The sequence below is a fragment of the Sparus aurata genome, chromosome 6 (genome assembly GCF_900880675.1).
Source record: "Sparus aurata chromosome 6, fSpaAur1.1, whole genome shotgun sequence".
Classification (NCBI taxonomy): domain Eukaryota; kingdom Metazoa; phylum Chordata; class Actinopteri; order Spariformes; family Sparidae; genus Sparus; species Sparus aurata.
Genome location: NC_044192.1, coordinates 7,933,457 through 7,956,495, shown reverse-complemented (window position 1 = coordinate 7,956,495; position 23,039 = coordinate 7,933,457). Strand labels below are relative to the sequence as shown.

Below are 23,039 nucleotides of genomic sequence, written 5' to 3'. Positions count from 1 at the left end.
TCCTTGTTCCCTTTTCCTTCCTTTTTTCTCCTCTTGTTGTTTTCTTTCTCTGCCTTTTTTCTCTTGTTACCTTTTATCCTTCCTATCCTATCCCTGATCTCCTTCCCTCCCCGCACCACCCTTCCTCCTCTCTTCTCCTTGTTACCTCCCCTCCTCCTTCTCCCTGATCTTTGAAAAAACACGTCTGTCTTATAATTACACCTTTGCATCCACAGGTCATGTTTTTCCTATTAGCTCTGTGGGGAGTGGAGAGAGAGAGAGAGAGGAAAGAGAGATCGAGCAGTAGTCGAACAGGTTTTTCTGTCTTGAGGCAGATTCCTGAACCTCTCTCTCTCCTGCGGAGTCGAGGACAGACGAGGATGTTTTGCATATTAACGACAGCTGCAGCGTGACGCCAGACTTGTTCTCGGCTTATGTTCGTTTTCCTCCCCTCAGTATCATTTCTGAAGTATTTCTACATGTTTCAACCTTGATTAAAAATATATCTGTTCACCACTTTGGACAAGAAGTTTGGTTCAGTACATGTTCTATTCATATTCTATTCATTTACAGGTCCATAATTCTATTTTGGGTTACTTTTAGAGTAGGTTTACATGCTTTAATGCTCAAAAAACACGTCAGCTTTCTCATTCTATCCATTAAGCTCCTGTCTCTTTAAGGCCCCGACTCCTCTGCTCTGATTGGTCAGCTCACAGACGCCTGAGCCAGCATCCTCACTGTGCCTCCGGTCAGCTCTGTTGGTTTTCAGCTTCAAGTTAGCTTCACTTTTATTGTAATATAGGCATAAAATATGCAAATGTGTGATGTGGTGATGTGGCGTGATGTCAAGAAGTCACATAATTAAAGGCGGGACTATTGAGGAGGCATCTCAGGCACTTGAGGAGCAGTTTTCTGTGAGAGAAGAACCCTGAATCATCTGGACTTTGGGACTTTGGGACTTTTAGTTTTCAAGTTTAGTTTAGTTTTTCTTTTATAAGGAGAAGCTATATAACACACATAAAATCCTATCACAGTTTCCCAGAACCAAAAGTAATGTCTACAAATGTCCTGTTTAGTCAGTCTAACAGTCTGAAACTCAAAGATATTCAATTCACTGTTATAAGACAGAAAAGCAACAAATTCTTACACTGATGATGCTGAAATAAGAGAAAAAATTTGGCACTTTTGCTTAGAAAATTCCTCAATTAAACAATTAATCGATTCTATCCTCACAAACACTACTCTGTCATAACATTGTGCCTTGAACTTTATCCTCTTGGTGTCATCTGTCAGTGAACTATCATCTGTCTGTGGTCTCTTGGCAGCTCAGTCGATGTGACCAATCTTTGTGGGTCAGAACAGCCCGGAAATCATGCTGGCTTGCATTCTGCAAAATGTGACCAGATGTTGTGAGACATTCTGGTTAAAATCAGTTCAGAGGGAACTCTAAGAGAACCGCTGCAACAAGCATGATATCATGGTAAAGATTTGGTTTTGCATTATGAGTTCACGTCTGTATTATGCACGACCTGCAGTGAGCCCGAGGTCTAGATTACATAATTAAATAAGACATCAAAGAACAAGTTAAACTCTCCGTAAAGTTAATAAGATTAACTTTCCAGAGGGAGCTGCACACCACCTGTAGCTTCTATCCACCTGGTAAAAGTTCACGTCTCTACAGCATTATCACTCATTTCCCCCGAGTGTACCAGTTGCTGCAGGACAGAACTCAAAATCACAGCTCATACGAACTGTTGGATGAGTGTTACGTCTCTCTCCTTCTTTCTAAATCATATTCAGAGCACACAGCGATGAATTCCTAATCCTGATTCATAACATTCAAATAATTCATAATGAAAACAACATGAGTTGTTACACAACCAGATGAGGATCACATGACTTTTGGCAGTCACATAACTCTTGTCATAGCCTCAATTCCCAGCAAAACTAAAACCAAATGAACCAAATCCTCCACCTGCTCCAGTCTGTAAAATCTAAATCAGGAAAGAAACGTTTACTAGTCACTGACAGGAGTGAGTCACAATAATATGACATAGCTTTTCAAAATGTCTAGAAAGTTTTATGAAATAGATGAGCACCAGCGATAATCACACTGGACCTGAAGTTAAACACCCACTGTTTGATTTAAACACATTAAATCTACTAATCATCTTATCGTCTGTTTCGGCTGCTGCAAGAAACATGAGACACTTTGACAAAGAAAAACTTTTTAAACTGTTGTTTTAAATGTTCAGATCTGCAGTTCTCAGTGAGATGAAGTTAAAAGCGGATACTGAGGAGGAAATCTGGCTGACTTTTATAATTACTTCTTGGTTTTCTTTGTTTTCAGATAATGGATTCTGGCTGCTGTTCACATGTGACTGTGACATGGAACATTTCTGGAAGATTTCTGTGTCTGTGAGAAAACAACAGGCTGTATTGTCACAGAGAGAGAGAGAGAGAGGTTCACCTTACACTGAGCGCACACACACACACACCCACACACACACACACACACACACACACATTCCTTCACGGTCAAATCGTGGTATTGTAGTGTGAGATGTGATCCTCTCTCTTATTCTCAGGGCCTGATCAAAGGGACACACACACGCGCACGCACACACACGCGCGCACACACACACGCGCACACACACAGCTAGCTAATCTTACAGATTTGAGCATTTCGAAGGTTTTACTTTACTTTCCTGTTCCTCCTCCTTCACTTTCCTTCCTCTCTAAATCTCTGTGAGAAGCATGTAAAGAGGTAAGCAGACACACAGATAAAGAGACACACCGGTAAACAGACACACAGGTAAAGAGACACACGGGTACAGAGACACACAGGGAAACAGACACACAAGTAAACAGACACACAGGTAAAGAGACACACAGGTACCTAGTGGACTGGCAGACCAGTGGACGACCACGGCGGCCTGATCCTCACAGGCCAGATGACTGAAGGAGACGTTGGCGACCTCATGGATCACATGTTTTCCCAACGGGTAGTTTAAAGAACAGTCTGCAGGGCGAGAGACATGGACAGAGAGAGAGAGGGGGAGAGAGAGAGAGAGAGAGGAGAGAGAGAGAGAGAGAGAGAGAGAGAGAGAGAGAGAGAGAGAGGTCAACAATAGCTCAGTCAACCACACCTGATCCTCTCTGCATGTAAGAACCTTATTCCAAACATGATCCAAAATAGAAAACCAGGACATAAATGTGCATATAAATGAACTCAATGTCGAGATCCAGGACATAAAAACTTTAAAAAGCTTCATTCTGTATTTTTCTCACACGTAAAGACATGAAATGTTTGACTGACAATAGGAAACATTGTATTGATTCCCCAGCTGTCCCAGCTACATCAGCCTCCTCCTGTTCCCTCTTTCTTTATCTTGTGAAGGACGAAGGTGGAGAGGATGAGGAAGAGGAGGAGGAGGAGGAGGAGGAGGAGGAGGACGAGGTGCAGCCAGCCATGAACCGAGAGGGATCGGAGGAGAAAAGATGGACTTAGGATGCAGAAAGAAAAGGGGCGTGAGCTCAGACACGACTCACTGCTCCTCTTTCCTCCTGCCAGCCACCTATTGACGGAAAGGACTGCAGTGAGGAAGAGGAGGAGGAAGATGGGACGGAGGAGAGGAGCTTAGAATGGATGGAGATGGCTGACGGGAGTTTAGGAGAGCACGGGATACGTCACGAGTCACTGCCCCTCTTCCTCTCGCCTCCTCAAAGCCGGGTCATGTTCAGGGCTAAAGGAGAAGGTCACGGCTGGTCGCTCCTCTTCCTCCATCATAAAGCTTCTCTATATATAGAGGACATAATGGTCGTAGTTTTTGCCTATTCTTCCAACTTTCCTCCGTTTTGTATTCAAAATTTCTTTAAAAGACAGAGGGGAGGAAGAGGAGGAAGAGGGGATGGAAAGAAGGATGTGACGGTCAAAGTTCACAACCGGAGGAAGAGGGAAACCCTCATCTTTAGTCGTCACCTCCCCGCTCCTCTTCCTCCTGTTATCGACTGACGAGTTCTTCCTCAGGAGTCCAAGTTAATTATTTGAAGTTTCTATTCTGAGAAATCTGGTTTTCTCCGTGAGTTATGTGACTAGCTCTGTGAACTACAATACCCATGAGACTCAGCCGCTTCAGCTGGACGAAGAAGCCACTTCGAGGCACAATTGGGAGCTAAACCAAACTCAGCAGGGGGACAAATTAGAGGAAAACGCATTCAATATTTCATGTTTCAAGTTGCGTCTCATCCCTCTAAGTACGCTTGTACCAACCTGTCTGATGCAACATGCTGCAGCATTAAACAAACAGTAAAACAAGAGAAGTATTATGAAACCTTGAAAACACTTCATTAAAGTTCATACTGCTTTCATCTCTGTATTTGCTCTACCTTTCTAGTTTAAATTTTTAAAAAGTTTAACTTATTTCAGCTGGTCGCTGTAGATTCTAGCAAACATAACTTAAACAGAAGGAAACAGAGCTTTTGTTTGGGAGTAATCTCAGCGGTGAATGAATCCACATTTGGTGCTCGCATGAGTATTTCCAGCAGCAGGACGGTGTATACCAGACTGATTAAAATAAACTACAGCGTTTGTTTTCATGCTGATGATGGAAAATGTCATCAAGTGCAACAGTGCGACTTACTGATGAGTTTAAAAATAGTTTTGGGACAACAATGGAGCTCTGCAGCACAGAAGAAGAAAATATATCAGGCTTTGGATCCACATTTGCTGACAACAAGAGAAATATGGAATATCATCAGACCCATCTGTGAACATTTGCTGATCAAAGACCTTCCATCAGAGATGTCATAGAGTTCAAAGGTCAACCTGTTTTAAATCCCCCGTGACACTGCAGCAAAGAGAGAGAGAGAGCGGAAGCTTCCGACTCTGCTTCATCCTCCTTCATCCTCCGAGAGCTGAGGATGAAGCTTCTGAGGGATGAAGGAGGCACTGAGGTGTGTCACTCCTGACACACACACACACACACACACACACACACACACACACACACACACACAATGAGCTGGTCCTAATTGTCATGCTAAAACACCTCAGTGCGTCACTTTGGCTTAAATTTTGCGGGTTTCAACACTTTTTATTTCATCTGTTTTAAAAGGACAGGATGCATCATCACTTTGGTGCCACATGACCTTCTGACCCCTGACCTCCACATTATCTGTGACCTCGTATGTATTAAGATTATCTTAAATTAAAATGAAACGATGCAGCTGAAAGGTTAAATTCACAGGGAGACCCTCAGAGAGAGAACGATCATCCTCTGCTAACACTGATACTATCTTCGTGTATTTAAAGGAATAGTTTAACATTTTGTGAAATCCATTTATTCACCTTCTTCCCAAGAGTTTGATGACAACTGATTCATTAATACTAAATGTGTAGATGTAGGTGTCAGTGTTGTTCAGTTTAGCAAGACAAGGATAATCTACCTCACTTTGAATTTAATAATCACCAATTATCCCAACCATCGTTTTTCTTCATTATAATCTCTATAAATAAAACGGAAACATCGACGCACAACGGACAACATATGTGCCGACACCGATATATCTGTGAGGCCAATGTTGAAAAATTCTGCTTTTATATAGGGTTTGCTTGAAAACTGCAGACACACACACTCTCTCTCTCTCTACACACACACACAAACACACACACACACACACACACAGACACTTGCACACACACACAGACACGCACAAAGAGTGATCTGAAAGTGCTTCTCGCTCATGGTCACGGACAAAAGCAGGAGGGAGGGATCGGCTACGGCTCAGGAACTTGACTTTTACAGAGAAAAGAACAAAAGACGAGGAGGAGGAGGAGGAGGAGGATGGTGGTGGAGGAGGAAGAGGATGGGGGCGGCGGAGGAAGAGGATGGGGGTGGAGGAGGAGGGGTTGAAGGGGCTTCAGACGGAAACATAACGGAAAATAAAGAATGGCTTTAGGCTGTGATCAAATTGTGTGATTGAGTTTAACTTTGGAAGGGAGGAATGTTAGTATTCACAGAAAGCGTGACCTAAATGTTGAACATAAACAGAGAAGGACTGAAATCTCAGAGCAGACATCAAACCACCTTCATGAACACAAGTTCAGCTGTTCTATTTTAAGTTTAACTGACTGAGTTTTATACCAAATTCTACATTGCTTTGAATAGTGCCGCTATCTTGGCAATTGCCGAACGTAAACACGGTCCCAACACCTGGAAATACAAGATTATCAAATTTCACAGAATCAAAGAGGAACTCACTGTCGGCTCTGAAGGTGACGGCCAACCTGCGACCTCCATCTGTACCAGACTGCACCTGAGAGAGAGACAACAACACGACATTAAACTTAAGTGTCCAACAGAACTCAAACTTTAACAATCTGTATGTTTAAAAGATGTCAAGGATAACAGAACTTTAATTAACTTTAAGGTAAACGTTTAAGGTAAAAAGGGCTACAAATAAGGATTATTTTCATTATAGATTAATATGTCGATTAAACCGGAGTAATTGTTTAGTCAATAAAATGTCACAAAATATTGTTAAAATGTTCTTCACAGTTTCCAGGAGCCCAAAGCATCAAATCGAGCTTCACAACAGAAGCTGGACAACATATCGTTGTCGTGATATGAGACTTTATATTGTCTTAGATTTCCCATCGGTTAGAGAAATCACGCTGATTGGCTGTTCAGCTCATTGAGTCAGTGCACAAGAAGAGAAACAGAAAAAGAAAAGAAAAGCCCCTCGAGACCGTTGTTTAATGTTCACCTCCAACTTTTCGCCAGTTGCAATCAGACATATTGGAGAGAGTGGTGTCAAAATCGCTGCGGTATCATAACAACAGTTTGTTCTGAATCTCCTCGTTTCCCATTTTGATATCGAACACAAAATACAGCCGCCTGATGGGACGGAGAGTTACTTCCTTTCACGCAGGCGCAGAACATCCATCAGCTGGAGTCTTTGCGGCGTGTTTGAGTTTGAACCTTTTGGCCGAGATACAGGCGACAGGAGGTGACGCAACAGTCGGCTTTCACTGCCGCCACTTTCTTTGAAGTCGGTTTCATGTGTCGGGGCTTTTACTCAAAAGATCTGAATATCTTTCCATGCTCCACCCAGCAGCTCTGTCTAACAACAAAGGCAGATAACACAAGATGAGTGGCTGAGGTGTGAACATCGAGTCCCCTGTGAGCTACAGTTACCCACAATCCCTTTCTCTGTGTCCAAAGACATGAATTCTCATGAGGTACGTTTCAGAAGCTTTACAGGTTTGACCTTGTTTTCATGTTGCCGTGCTGGACACACACACACACACACACACACACACACACACACACACACACACACACACACACACACACACACACACACCTAAAGGCTTGTTACAGAGGTGTCAGACTGTGGTCACATACAACAACCACACACACACACCTGAAACCAATCAGACAGACCCCCTACTGTGTGTGTATGTGTGTGTGTCCTAAAGAAAGTGTGCCATGCTTGTTAGCAGTCACTGTACCTTAACAGCCCGTGCACACACACACAAACACACACACACACACACACGTTTGTAATTATAAACTTGTGAAGACCCTCATTGCCAGAACACATTCCTCGGATCTTCAAACAAACACTAACATGGACCCTAAAACCATCAAAAGCCTTTTGAAGACAGTGAGGACAGGACAAAATGTCTTTACTTTCCAAAAATGTCCTCAAAATGGTCTTTGGAAAGACAGAACTACACTCACACAAAGCTTCATCCCACCATTTCTTTCTAATTACACATTTTGCCTTCAGTTTGCCTCCCCTGCCGACCTTTGACCTGCAGAGGTTTACATGCTGCTGTGCACAGATGTCCTGCTGGCAGCTTGAAATGGGAGGCTAATTAAAATCAAGAGAAGGTTCTCACTGACAGAACAAAACGTAGACTTCCTGATTGGTCGCACTGAGACACCCCCACCCTGAAAAAGTTGGTAATGGTACGACTTCTCCTGCAACACGTAGGCTGGTAAATGCAAGGTTTCTGAAAACCAGATCACCTGGGGAACCACGCCAGACACATGGAAAACCCACACAGCAAGGCCCAAACTTTCCAGTTCTGGATTCAAAACCGGGACCAACATGTCTTAAAGAGACCAAAAAAGCCCTGCATTGAAAGAAACCTCCAGTTTAAGATACCGATCCCGATTCTGAAGGTTTATCAGATGCCAAAACTTTACACAACGGTTTAGAAAACAACCATACAGAATATTTCTGGAAAGTTTCCATGGCGATAATCATTTTGATTGTGAGACAAATCATTAAAAATATATCTGACTGGCCAAGACTAGACATGACACCACATCAGCTGACCCAGGTTCTCCTTTTGTAGGACAACTTGGAGGTTTTTTGCGTTGACCCCCATTGTGTCAGGAAAAGGGTTTGGCATTTCACATGTGGTGCTGTTGTCTGTCTCAACATGACCTCAGGAAATCCAACAGGAGCATTTGTCAGAGGGTCGACCCACAGCTTCCACACACTCAAATGAGGGGATGCATCGGACACATTCTGTAGATTTCTGAGACAAAATCGGACAATCAGCCCGACGTCTGACAGCGACCAGCTGTGTCGAACAACCAAACACAATCGAAATCATGAACACCTTTCAGGAATTGTGTGTGCTGTTCAGTCGATACTTAAAAAGTACTGCGTCTCTCACATATTCAAGTCAGGTTGCTTTTCACTTGATCTTTGATTGTTGCTATTCAGAAAAGATTTAAACACTTCTGCCTTATGATGTGATAGGATAGAACTTTATAAATCCCAAATTAAAGTCTTAATGTGGTTGTATATTGGTCTCGGCAGCCATATTTCCGTTAAACCTCCAAGATAATTTGAAGGAAACTTTCAGAATGCCTTGAGAAAAAACTGAGGATTCTGCACGATGGGACTCCAGTGATTAAATGACTTTAACTGCTTTTTACTTATTAACTTTGATAATTGAGAACTGTGTACTCCGCTGGTGACCCTGCATATCGCCACGAGCCAAACCTCCATACTTTACAACTGATCATTTTTCAAACAGACAGACTCTTTTCTTCCTTCCTGTTGCCAGGTGTTTCTCACTAGTAATAATCATTATCCCACTCACACACGCCCCGAGGCCAAACAGACTGAGTCACATCAGTAAACAACTAAAGAAAAGAAGTAAAAAAGGAAAGAAAGAAGAGAAAAGTTCATTATGAGTAAGAAAAGAAGAACTGAAAAGCAGCTGTTGGACATCAAACGCAGTCAACAGACACGCTGAACGTTGCATAGAAGTCGCAGGTTCGACTCCTCGCTGTGGTTCACTCATTAAAAAAGGGCGAAAAGGAACAAAAATCAACTACAAATGTATAAACACAGGGAAACACAAAAACTTGAACCCTGACGAGAGCAGAATTTCCCCTCGGGAATCCCCAAACACACACAGACTGAACGAGTTCCTGTGGTAATCAGACAGCTAATTGCAGGCTCAGTTAGCTGAACATCAAGAGCAATTAATCACAGCGCTGGAGGGAAGGAAAGAGTGGGGGAGGAAAGGATACAAGGAGGCTGGAAAGAAGGGGAGGACGCAGAAAAGGAGGTTTCAGATTCAGAAGAGGGAGAGAGAGAGATGATGGGAGAAGTAATCACCGACCCTACAGAGAAGGAAGGAAGTGAGGAAGAAGAGAAGGAGGAATCTGATTAAACAGGAACTCCTTCAATTACGGCTTTCAAGGTTCACGTAGCAGACTTCTCCTCTGCCTCATTTTGTTTGGGGCGACCAGACCAGTTCCAGATGTGGGACAGAAAACACGGGACGCGCTCACAACTGACCTCTAATCAACATAACGCTCATGAGCTGAGGCACAAACAGCTAGACGGAGTGCGTTTGGGGATCCAGAGTTAAAGTTTGGTGCTGTTACTTCTACGCTACAGATTGTCTCTCTAGTGGAGAATATCTGTCAAATACTTACAGATGTATTATTCCGTTCACTTAAGATGTCAGTGTGCATCAGGATTGGAAGTGTGCCACAAGTAAGCCGGGTTTTAACTTTTCTCTCAAGCTTTCTCTTTGCATTTGTAAATATTTCTGTCATTTTCTCTACACAGAGCCCGACAGTGACAGCTGCCAGGTTGGAAACCACTTTGAAAACCACTTTTTAGGAATTCGCAACCAATTCTTCAGTTTTGGTAGCCATCAGGGGAAACATCAAATTGATAAAATTTTAATTTCCTTACGAGTATCTGAATATTGCTGTCACAGTCTGAACCAGAACCAAACATGGCTGCATGTGCATCAGTATATTAACATTGTTTTTAGAAACAATGGTGGAGCAATGAGAGACTTGCTGGATTTCCTTTTTTGATTCCAGCTCGTTAATGATATCTTGTATGAGAATTGAGAGTAGACATGTTATCCGATAACAAATAAGATTCCGGGTAGCAAAGTGGCAACCAGTTTTAGTTAGTTAGTCAGCTTAGTCAGATTACAGCCATAGTTCGACTATGCTGCTCAATCAGACAACTGCAATTATCCGAGTATACATGCCGGTGAGAAAATCGGATTATTGGCCGGAGCATGTCATACCCGGTACGCTAGGTGGCGCTGTACACATTTCAACTAGTGGTAAAAGAGACACCTCCGGCTGACCACTTTACGTCACCAGCTGCCTCGGGATTCAAGAAAGATGGCGTACGAAGAGCGAGACGAAGCTACATCTTTGTACACTTCGTATATGGTGTACATGATAATTACACAAACTAGGGGCACAATGGCGATCTTTCTTGCAGTGATTTCGGAGGAAAGACGCCGCCGCCGCCACCGTCCGTCTAATTCCGGCTCGCGGCCCCGGCGAAAAATCTCGCGCCTGCGCAGAACGCAAATTCCGATCCGATCCGCTGGAACGTATACATGCAGGAGTAATGCGACTATCAATCGAATAATCTGGGTGCTTTAATTCGACTATGAGAAATCCGATCCGGTCCGATTTTAGTCAGACTAAGGTGTATACATGCATCTTAGAAATCCCATCATAGTCAGACTAACCCAGTAATTCGGTTTTCTTGAGTGTCATGTAAACGCACTGAGTGTTGAGCCCTCCTTGTCAGAACACGTCGTAGGAACCAGCTTTTGTTTCTGTCATAAAACCATCTTTCGCTCGCCGGCTACAGAAGTTCATCAACAAGTCACCAAGTTTCCAGAAAATTATACTTAGTACAAATGTTTCTACTTCCTGGTTTAAAGGAGCACAAACGGACCTGCTGAACAAAGTTGCTGAACAGCCTAAAACGTAGAGTCTCACACTTAGGAGAACTTTGTGTGTGTGTGTGTGTGTGTGTGTGTGTGTGTGTGTGTGTGTGTGTGTGTGTGTGTGTGTGTGGCTGATGAGGGTCTTGTTCATGCAAATGCCTCCGGGCTAAAAACCCAGCCCTGTTCCTCTTAATGTCTTCCTGTCTCTAACTCAGACAAACACTTCCATATGGAATGACATGGCAGCTCCAGAATATCTTTGTGTGTGTGTGTGTGTTTGTGTGTCTGTGTGTATATTTTGTGGCCAGTCAGCACAGCACAACGTCCACTACGGGGGTCAAAGTTATAGTCAGTCTACTCTGGTCTGGCAGGGTTTTGTTGTATTGCTGCAGATCTCAAAGAATCAGTCATGTGACTTCTACCTGAGCGGATCCAAACTGTCTATCGTCGTGATCACCTGGTGCAACATCACCATCGAAGACAATATCTGTTACCTGGCGTGTCCAACACAGTTTTGTCCCGTCCTCTACAAGATTCACATCCCACCAGGATGCTTTAATTTATTTGTACTTTTTCTTAAAATGTTGTGTTTTATATTGTGGTTGAGTCGGCTACATCATTAAAAAGTTTTATTTGTCCATTTTAAATGTGTTTATTGTTAATATTTTCGGCTTTCTTGTGATGTAGATCCGGATTCAACCCTCACTGTTTTGAAAAATTGACTGGATGCACAATGCCACAATGACTTCCTGTCTGGCTCGAACTGTTCTGTGCAGATCGACTCAGCTGTGGTCCACTTCCGTCAAAAATAGACTTGGCGCGTCTAAGCCATGGAGCAGAGCAGAGAGACGCTTTTGGGACCCTTCTGAAATGTGCCCTGAGTGAAAACACATTTCTTCTTCCTGTCACTGTTTTCTGATGTTTTCCACCATTAAAATTAATCTTTTTAACAGCTGGTCGGCTTCAATGAAACTGCTTTTTTGTCAGTCAATATGAACACATGAACTGTGTGACAGCCTCCACTGACAAACATCTTTTAACAAAAAAGAACGGAACATGTATTTTGACTGTTTTCGAGTTTCAGCACTGAAGGAAAATTAGTAAAGAACGAGGTGAGCTTCATCCCCGTGTGAAGAGCAGATCAGTAAATCATCTGAGGTGCTCACTGATGGGAAAACCAGATTGTGTTAAATCGAGTGCTGATACACAGTGAAGAGCAGTTCAGTCAATGAGCCTGAGAACATCAATCCAACAGAGGATGTGAGATTTCCAGAGACTACAAGAATGTTTCACAATTTGCATTCATGAAATCTGACTTCAACTAGCCGTATTAAACGTACTGTAGCCGAGTCATAATGTTATATAAATGAGTAAAGGTTAATATGTAGGGTTAGAATGATGATTAGGAATGCAGAGATTCCATTTTTGTCTCAGGTGACCAGATGTGATCAGCTTTTGTTTCTCTGGATATGTTTTTTTTTTTATTCATCAAATCTGATCTCAGCTCTGCAGCTCCAGAGGAGGAACAGAATCAGAAAGAGAAAGCTGGAAACAAAAGTGAGGTGCAACAATGCAAACTGTGTGTGCGCGTGTGTTCGGGAGCAGCCAACCAGAGATTTCCCACCGCAGGAACAAAACCTGCAGCTTCCTCCTCCTGCATGACTGCTCCTCAATGACCCCCCACCCCTCTTCTTCATCTCAACTCCTCCTCCTCCTCCTCCTCACCCAGGAGGAGTTATTCCTCTCCTGCTGTGACGGTTTGTCCTCTCTCTCTCTCGTTAGAGACGGGATCAGGACGAACCCTGACTTTCAAACCTACATCACCACAAACAGCATAAATGTTACGACCTGTGAGGGTCCAACCAAATAAAGCAGAGGATGTGGTCATGTGACCTGGACTTACTGTCACCAACTGAGACACTGAAGGCTGGCGGAGACACATTGAGTGTGATTGGACGAACGAACATGAAAATACAAACTATCCTCAAGAAAATAACATGAAATCTTCAGCGAGCTGCTGACAGTTTATTGGTCAAACTCTAATACTGACAAACACTCAAAAAAAGAAAAGAAGAGCAGAGGAGAAGTTCAAGTCTCTACTATAGCTGGAAATTATTGCATTTTTTTCCATACCTTACCTTACATGTAACAACAATTAAATAAAACATGGACAAAAGAAGCCACAATTGTTAAATGTTGTCAGAACTCAAAAGCAGCTGCACAAGAAATAAATTTGGATATATTAAATTAGTTACAGCCTTAAATAATCTGATGGTGATTTTGCCTTTGGCAATGGCCAGTGTTTCAGGGCTTTTGATCCAGCTAGCAGACATCTGGATAATAAATATTTGAGCCAAGACTTCCTCTTCCATCTCATTGTTGACAGCCCAATTAACAACTTGAGATGCGAGAATAAGATTAAATAAGATTAGAGTTGAGAGAAAACTCTTAATCTGCAGATGAATACAGACACATTTTTAAAAAGCTAATTAAAGCTAAATCATTGTCAGACAATAACTGATCGGAGCTTGCATTTTGCCTCTTCTGCCCTCCACAAAGGGCGGTTACCAGCATTCAACCTCAGCAGACTCAGACATGATTGTAGTCCGGGTAGTGTTGAACAAACAGACGACAAACGCAAACCAGAGCACTTCCAATAACAAAATTCCTTTTCTATTCTGCACTCATATGAACAAAGCTGTTTACCAAGATTAGAAGCTGTTTAATCAGAGAAAAAGTAAACAAGATTATGAACTTGGACAAATATTTGAGAGAAGTTTTTAATACCTGACAGTTTTTGATGGTTAATCTGATATCACTGATCTGGTGTTGTTCCTGGAAAACATCATAATTAATTTCTTTCCATCTTTTCAACTTCTAAACAAGCAACGAAAACCACACCTGAAGCAAGGTGTTGTGGTGCCTGAATCTCATTCAGGACACCTGGGAAAGGAGAACTTCTCTCACGTGGTCGGTTATGATTGGTCAGTTTCAATGAAAGCGCTGGAACCACATCACACATCACAACCAACAGATCATGTGTTTTTGATCGCCAGTGCTGCAGACACATTTCAGCCCGTACCAGAAACAGTATTAGGATTCTCTTTGTTTTCCATGACTCCAACGCTCCATGTACACACACAGACGTTAACACCAGCGAAAGGACAGGACACTATTCCTTGAACCTTGCAGGGACATGCTGTTACTGCAAACCATACCTCAAAGACTCCAAAGTTACAGTGACATGAAGAAGTGGTGAAATGTTTAACTTGATGCAAAAGTACTCTGAAGTGTGAGACACACATCGAGACAACAACATTACACTTATTGTAATTCCCCAATGTCTGAAACACATAGTTGCTTTTTCTTCACTCACTAACAAATCTAGTAAAAAATTATATCCTTGAGCCTATAAACTTTTGTTTTGGATATTTGACTATGAAGAAGTAATTCCCTGAGATGTTTTATGTCAGAGGTGAAGTTCCAGCCTCCGTCCTTCACCTTCTGCCTGATTCAGACGCCAGAGAACCAGAGAACACACGTGTTTCACATCGGACGCCCACCGAGCCGTGACGCCCTGCGAGGCTCCCCGATGCCAAAAACACACCGAAGCCAAGGAGGACGAGGGGATACGTGACACGGACACAGAGTTGAAACCTTAAAAATGAGAGAAAGAAGGATGAAGAAACCAGAGCGGGACAAAGTAAAGGAAGCGGAATTATTTCCCGGTACGTCTTCCTCCACTGAGACAGATGTGATGGTTTCAGCAGATGTGCTCAACCAGAGAGAGTTTGAACACGGAGCTAAATCATCCTTCATTCTGGCCCTCTGGGGTAACCTGTAGCCTCTGAAGCATTCAGGAAAAATGAAGCACTTTCTGCCATGAGATCTAGAGGTTCTGTGTCTTTTTTTTTTTTTTTCAAACATCTCCATTTCTTTTGGAGAAAACTGATTATTTGTCCATCTAGGAAAAAACACCAATGATTATACACAGGAGTTACCAAGTTGGACAAAGCCATGTGGGAGATGGATGAAGTCTGATAAAGTGATCAGTGAATTGAGTCGATGTCGAGCTGAAGACTACAAGAATGAAAATTACAAAAAAACGTTAGAAAGAAGTGAGATCTCCAGACGTCTACTCATCTGTGCTCGAGGCAAGAAGCTACATTAGCCGCTACTAGCAAAACACAACCAAAACTTCTACTGAACTGCTGGTTGACAGGTTGGATTGTGGGTAATGTAGGCGCCAGGCTTTGCAGAGAATGTTTGGAATCAAAATAAGATATCTGTGGTTCTGCTTCCTTGATTTAGATTTTTTTTTTGATTGTTGCTCGAAGAATATCTCTCAGTTTTACCTGACACTCATACTAAACCCACGTTTTCTGTTTTCTGGTACTGACTCAAGCCTTTCTTGATGTAAATGCAACCATTAAAGACCTTGTTGGATATGTCATTCCACACATCCATCCTATGATGTGAATACTAGGAAACAATGAGGAGGCTTTACAAGAAAGAAGAAACTGACTAGAAGTTGATCCTAAAGGAAATTGCTATTGCTTAATATTGTTCAGAAAGGTGGAATAAATAAGAAAAAACATGTAGAAAGAGTAAATAAACTCTTGGACTAACAGGAAATAAGAATGTGTACATCTTTGTTTGAGTACCTTATAACAACTATTTGTTCTATGTTATGTCATATGTTGGTTAAGAGATCCTTTAGAACCCAATAAAAATTCAATCAAAGTATAAAAAAAGAAGAGGCAGTAGTGAAAATACAAGTAGAGATCACTACAGCCACGTTCTTCAAAACAAAAGTGATCCAGTCTCAAGATTTCAAGAGGACGTCACTGCATATTCATGACACGGCATCCCTGCTGTTCCAACGAGGGGTTTCTAATTGAAATGAACGAGCAGGCAACGTTTTCTCTCACACATTTTTGACGACGTTCTGATTAATTCTGGGGGAAACTGGTGCTTAAAGTTGTTTAATTAAATGTTTAACTTCTTACAGATGATAAAAAAAACAAATTTAGCCTTAAGTGACCTAAAAATTGCTCCACTGAAATGTGAAGTGTTGCTCTATTGTTCAGACTAGTAATGAAACAAAATACAACTACAGTTTAAAAAAGTATAAAAAGGATAATTCTGGTATCACACTGAAAGTCAGTAATCAAATGGGCACCACTACCATAGCAAAAAATTCTCAGTCAAGGGCAACAACTACTAGTAAGCTTTATTATTGATTGATCTATTGACTACTTTCTCTATTAAATAAATGTTATTGACAAATTCTACAAGACTTAATTAACATCTAAAGTCATGTTGATTTGTCTGAACAGTCTTAGACTAAAACAAACACAGTGGACCACCACATAAAACAAAGTGCAGGTAAATGTTTGTGGATTAATCAGTGAATCCAGTCATTATTTCAGCTCTGTCTAAATATACCCAGCTCCACTCAGGGTGCCTCGTAAACTGGAAGAAACTACCAGAGCATTTATAGGTCTCTCTCTCTCACACACATACACACACACACACACACACACACAAAGCTCTAATAACCTCACACCTGTAGAATAGCAGGTCCTCACACCCCCATCCAGCAGCCTTTGAAGTGTGTGTGTTTCTGAAAAGAGGGGAAGCAGGAGAGAGAGAGCGGGGGGAGGTGGTCGAGAGACAGGGCATGTGTGTGTGTGTGTGTGTGTGTGTGTGTGTGTGTGTGTGTGTGTGTGCTGGGGGTGTGTGTTGGGGGGGGGGTGTTGCAGGAAGGAATGTTTCAGCAGAGTAAACAGTGTGAAGCTTCCTGTAGAAAACACTTCAAAGCCAGAAAGAGGAAACCAGGATAATGCGCGCGCGCGCACGCACACACACACACACACACACACACACACACACACACACACACACACACACACACAGCGAGAGATAGAGATAGAGAGAGAAAGAGAGAGAGAGAGCATCAAAGGCAGGTAGGAGTCATCTATCAACACAGGAAAATTAAAACCTGTGGAGTGCACACACACACACACACACACACACACACACACACAATCAGATAATTTTAGTTTCCACATTATAAACATGGAAAAGAAAATACTTTTCAATCTTGACAATTAATCCAAAAAATTGATCAACAAAATTAATCTGATTATTGACTATTGTTTCAGTAATTTTTACAACCAACATTGATTTTATTTTTTTCTTATTGCTGCTTTTCATACATGATACTAGTGAACAGAATACCTCTGCAATTACATTTAAATGTGTCACCTCAGACTGCTGAGCAGTTTTTACATAAATAATCGAATGATTATTAACGACAAAAACAGTGTAATAATTGTCAATGTAAGTCCTACTCAATAGTGTAAACACCTACTCACGAGAAATGTCACCTGAGCTCAACACCACCCAGCTCAGCTTTTGTTAAAAAAAGAAGGTAAAAAGTGGTTATTATAATGACTATATAATTACTCTATGGTTATTATAGCAACCTGTAATCCTACAGAAGCTTCTGGCAGCAACATCAACTCCACTTTTCTAACTGACAAAGATAACTAGACTGTTCAATAAGTTGTAAAATAAAGAATCTGAGGTCTGGTTGAGTCTAAATGGCAGTTTAGGAAGTGAAAAGGTGACATTTTCACTTGACAATCAACACAAAACAGCAGGAATATGTGTAGAAAAAGATGAATAACTGTTTATAATTCAGAATAAGTCTGCCACATCTGTACAAAGAAGGTTCATATGACAATAAAAGAAAATGGATTATTAAGGCATCAAGTTTTGAGGCATCTGAAGACCATTTACCACCAGAAAACGTTTTTTTAATAAGTCTCTTCTTCTAGCTAAACTTTTCAAAGTATTGCACATTTTGATCTCAGATGATGGTGCAGACTAAATAGTGGTTCATTCATGCCAGGAATCAAAGCTGCTGTGAAGTGCAAAAGCAGAGCAGCAGTGTGGAGGCGGTGCATCACTTCACATATTCATGTTTTCCACATCAAATGTTTTTAACAGGACACACAAAAGGCAGGAAATCAGCTTTACTACCTGCAATTCCCCAAAACCACAAAACTGAAAAAAAAGAGAGATAGAAGCTCTGTTTTGTCTGTCAGAACACATGTTATTTAATCTATTTAATTATTTCTATGCTTTAATCAAATTCTCTATAATTATGTGCCCTTGGATGATCATGTAAGTGCCGATAAAAAGATTTGCTTCAAAGGGAGGAAACTTCTAATTATGACTTTCTTTAATGGAGTCTGGTTTGAAGCAAAGAACAACCTCCCCACAGACAGGACAGGTAGACAGGACAGAGACTAGTCTGACTTTAAGGACATTGTTAACAACTTTCAGCTATTTCTCTGCAGGAGAGTAATTAAGGTTGTATTGCATTACAGTTAAAGGAAATTGATATCTCAGATAAAGATTATGTTTCTAAAGCCAGCAAATCACACAAACATGAGCTTTGGGTGTCACTTTTCAATCCAGCATAGCACTGAATATCAAACTATTTATATGCTGTCGTTTCTATCTTGGAAGACAGTGAATAATGTAACGAAATTAGGTTGTAAAGAGATTATGTTACATTTAAAACCCTCTATGGTAGATTACACATGTGCCGAATTAAGTAATATATCTGACTTATTCTGCAACAAAGTTTGAACTCCTTTCTTGATCTCTTCAGACTTCCAGTGAAGCGAGTGATCTTTAAATCAGCACTTTTTACACTGGAGTTTGGTTTCTCACGTTACGCAAAAATTAGGTCGAACCCGAAACGGAACAGACAGGTGAGAAAGGTAACAAGCGTGAGCGAAGCAGCCCGACTTACAAAAACACTGGGAAGTTACGACTGTTTGGACAAAAGTGTAATCTAAACTTCATTTTAATTAATCTGCTAGCTTAGTTAGCCAAACAAACTGTCTGAGAGTTACATCTTGAGACGTTGAGACAGAAAACACAAACAGACCGAGCACCTCCGAAAAAAGTTTTTGGAGACTTGAGACGACGCAGCAGCCTTTTTTCGCTAAATGTCGCAAAAACAACACGATAAAGGCACGCATGTTTTGTGTTTTTACCTTGAAGCCGCATCGCTCCTGGTTTGCTCTCTTGTTGCCGGAGGTCGTAGATCCACAGGAGAAATATAAAAGCAGGAATAACGCGGAGAGAGAGATGAAGAAACTCCGAGGGGCCGCCATTCCTCCCTCAAGTCTGAGCAGCTCTGAGAGGAGAGAGGACAGGAGAGCAGAGGAGAGCAGAGGAGGTGTGTGTGTGCGTGTGTGTGTGTTTACTACCCTTGTGGGGACCATGTGGTTTAGAGGTTTAGTCTGGTCCCTACTTCTTCAAAGGGTCTCAAGAGGAGGAGGTATGGACCCCATAAGATAGAAAGATAAGAACAACAGATGAAAAGATAACAAAAACCCCAAAGTAAAAATCAGAATTATTAAGTTATCAAGTTCAATTGCTGCCTTAAAGGGATATTCCAGTGTAAATTTAATTCATGGTCTAACACACCATGACACCGATTAAGACCTCCCCTCGAGAGATCAAGTTTGCAGACCGCTAGCATACACAGTTTTAGAAACCTCAGAAAAGACCACACGATAACAATACACTGCAGTATACGTCTTCAAGCAGTGGCGGTTCTAGACCAGTTTTAATAGGGGGGCCAGGTTGGGGCCGGCTTTTTTGTTAGGGGGCACATACAACCCGGGAAAAAAAGATAAATCCCTCATTCAGACAAAACAGTGTTTACCATTTCAGCAATTTTGATTGGGTAGTAAACTGCTGAGTCACTTTATTTTAGCCTTTCCCTTCAAAACAAAATCATTGCAAGAAATCTGTCATTGTATTATTGATGCAGACTCCCTGTAGGGGGGGCCACGGGGGGTCCAGACTCAGAGTTACGGGGCACTGGCCCCTGTTGGCCCCCCCCCCCCCAGAACCACCCCTGTCTCCAAGATGAAACCGCCATCAAAAAGCCACTCATAGCCACAAATAATGCTCAGAACAGCACCAAACTTAAGCAACAGTACAAATAGGGTCCTAGGACATAGTTCGAGCATCAAACATCTGCTAGCTTTGCCGGATTTCTATTGTAAAGTGAACACAACTCACCACTCCAGCAGCCTCCTGTTGTGGGGATGGATTACGAAGTGCAGTAGAGTTCAGCCTAAACACCTGAAGTTAGAAATGTTCAATTCCATTTCTTCTCTGTCCGCTCTCGATAATAACTGTTATAAACTGGTAGGCAAGACACATATGAACTTTGATTGCATTTCCATGGAGTAATAATCATACATTTTCGTCCTTGAGCTGCGGAAAACTTACACCAAAATATCCCTTTAAATATTTAAGTTAACTCCATTGAGGTACTTTTAGGATTATTTTCTGTGAAAACACAATTTAAGGTTTACTGAAATTGAAAATATGTCTTCAGTTAACTTAAGATTTTAAGTTGAATTATTACAATTAAATTTGAAATCCTTACATTTGAAGAGTAGTTTGAAAAGTCAATTCTTTATTTCACACAAGAAACGACAGCAGCTGCTCCTGTTGGTTCTGCTTTGTCTCAGTAATCATGAAAATACATAATGTTAACCAACAAAGTAAAGACTGAATTTAATACTAAACTTTATCATTGGTGGCATGGAAAAAAATGTATTACAAGCAGCAAGTTTCAAAAAATGTGTTTTCTTCAAACTATTAAAAAAGAAGAGTCTCAGGAGAGTTTTACCCTTCAAACAATGCACACTGGGAAGTCTGGCAATATGCTGATCATGTTTATTTAGAAACTTATTTCCATGAGTTGACAGAAATCTTTACATTACATTAAAGAACTCATGTTTAGCATTTTAAAATCTGCATATAAATCAACCAGTGTAAAAGCTTGTAGGTCTGTACATCTTTAAATCATCTCTGAGGTTTCTCTCATGTTGTTTAATATTCATGTCCTTTTACAAAAGAATTCATGTTTCTTTGTCAGTTGTTGGACAAAAACAACAAACCACTGCACAAAGAGACAATCAAAATAAAATAGCAAATGTAGCACGCACAAAAAAACAGCATTATGATTTTCTTCTTTTATTGTTACTCTGCAAAAATATGTACCATCGATGGTCATTTCTACTTATCTGTTGTCTCAATGCAATTGATTGTGTTCTAGTCATTGGCTTTATGATATAGATTGACTTCTATAAAGAAAAGATAAAACAAGGTGTGACATCATCTATTGGGTTGCTCCTGACAGGATCTCAGGCCCAGCGCCACACACCCTCTTGTGGCAAAAGTTAGTAACAAAGCTTCCATAACTCTTCTCTTACAATTGCACCACACATCTGTCAGTGTTGGAGGAGAACTCAGATCCTTTAATTAGGTAACAACACCATAGTGTAGGAATGTTATGTTACACTATGGCTATGAATATTACAAGAAAAAGTCCAGCATTCAAAAAAGCCTAAAAACATACAATAAACCTCTTCAAATCTAGATAATATATTGTTATATTATGAATATTGATGAATGAATGTGTTATAACTTTAATGTAGCAGCTGGTGAAGATGGAGCTCATTTTAATCGCTTTATACTCTGCTGGATGTCTTGTGAATTTACAATAATAATACAATATCATCCTGATACATGAAAAAACATCATCAGTTAATTAGTAAGTAAAAAGTAGCATGTAATTGAATTACTTAAGTAAGTACAAGTACCTAAAAATTATGCTTAATTAAAGCAGTAAGTCAATGTATATAGTATAGCAATACTTAAATGAGTAAACGTACTTAGTTACATTCCATCACTGTTAAAACAGTCAGACTATTTTATTCAATAACTGATAATCAGTGATAACCAAACCTAAGCCTTGGTTTGGAGTGACTGGGTCACATGACATGGAAGCTATTGTAAATAAATGCTTCATTTTCATAATATTCATATAAAGTAGTACTTTTGAGTAAAGTTAAACCCGTCCAAATTTTTTGCATCTAAATTTCATAGCATCCACAGCTTGACAAAGTCAGACAAAGCTTTAATCAGTTAGCTATCATTACATAATAAGCTACTGTCTAAGTTTTTTCCCCCTCAAAATCACGCCATTACTGGCGTCCTATAAATCGAGAGGTAAAATGTTACTCTAGAAATGGAAGAGACCATGCTTATTTCGGTAACATTGCCCAAGAGGACAAAGTTGGCTCGTTATGAAGTGTTTATACTGCAACAAACTACTAACGTTGGCTAATTCACATTCTTTCAGCTTGCTATGCTATGTTAACACAATTAACACAATTTATTTTGAGAGATTATTCTTCCAAGGAAAACAACATCATGGGACATTGAAGCAAACAAATATTGACTGGGAGCAGAAGAGGAAGTAGTGTGACGTTACAGAGCCACAGAGGGTGCAGGGCCAGGTGGATGGAGGGATAAATAAAATGTTGGACTTTGACCATTTGTTTTCTGTTTTACATTCAACGTTGGTTTCTTTAAACTACAATGATGATCTTTCCCAAACAAAGGAAAACTTTTTGCGAGAAACTCTTAATTGCTTGTTATTGAGTGAAGTTGATTTCCTCATCAAACTACATTTGGCTAACAAGTTTTTTCAAAAATGCTCATCCTTTCAATTGAAGTCGGTTTCAGGAACTGAAAGATGAGGGATGGTAATATCATGTTTAGCAGTTTGTGATTTTGTGTGGCTTATTTAAATATCCGTGTAAAAGAGACGTTGACACACGGCTCTGTAAGCATGAGGCCATCGATCAAAACCATCCCAAACCTCCAAGACAAAGCCTCAAGCTTTTTTAAG

General features: G+C 40.9%; 1 protein-coding gene across 1 annotated transcript in view; it reads right to left on the bottom strand.

The window, feature by feature from the left end:
- Positions 1–19,468, bottom strand: part of il17rd (interleukin 17 receptor D) — a 28,384-nt gene extending 8,916 nt beyond the window's left edge. Inside the window, exons 1-3 of the mRNA XM_030419133.1 lie at positions 19,312–19,468; positions 6,243–6,297; positions 2,879–3,001 (exon numbers count right to left, since the gene is read on the bottom strand). Coding sequence (XP_030274993.1) covers positions 2,879–3,001; positions 6,243–6,297; positions 19,312–19,431 — 298 coding nt within the window. The 5' untranslated portion in view covers positions 19,432–19,468. The remainder of the gene's footprint in view (positions 1–2,878; positions 3,002–6,242; positions 6,298–19,311) is intronic.
- Positions 19,469–23,039: the final 3,571 nt, after the last annotated feature.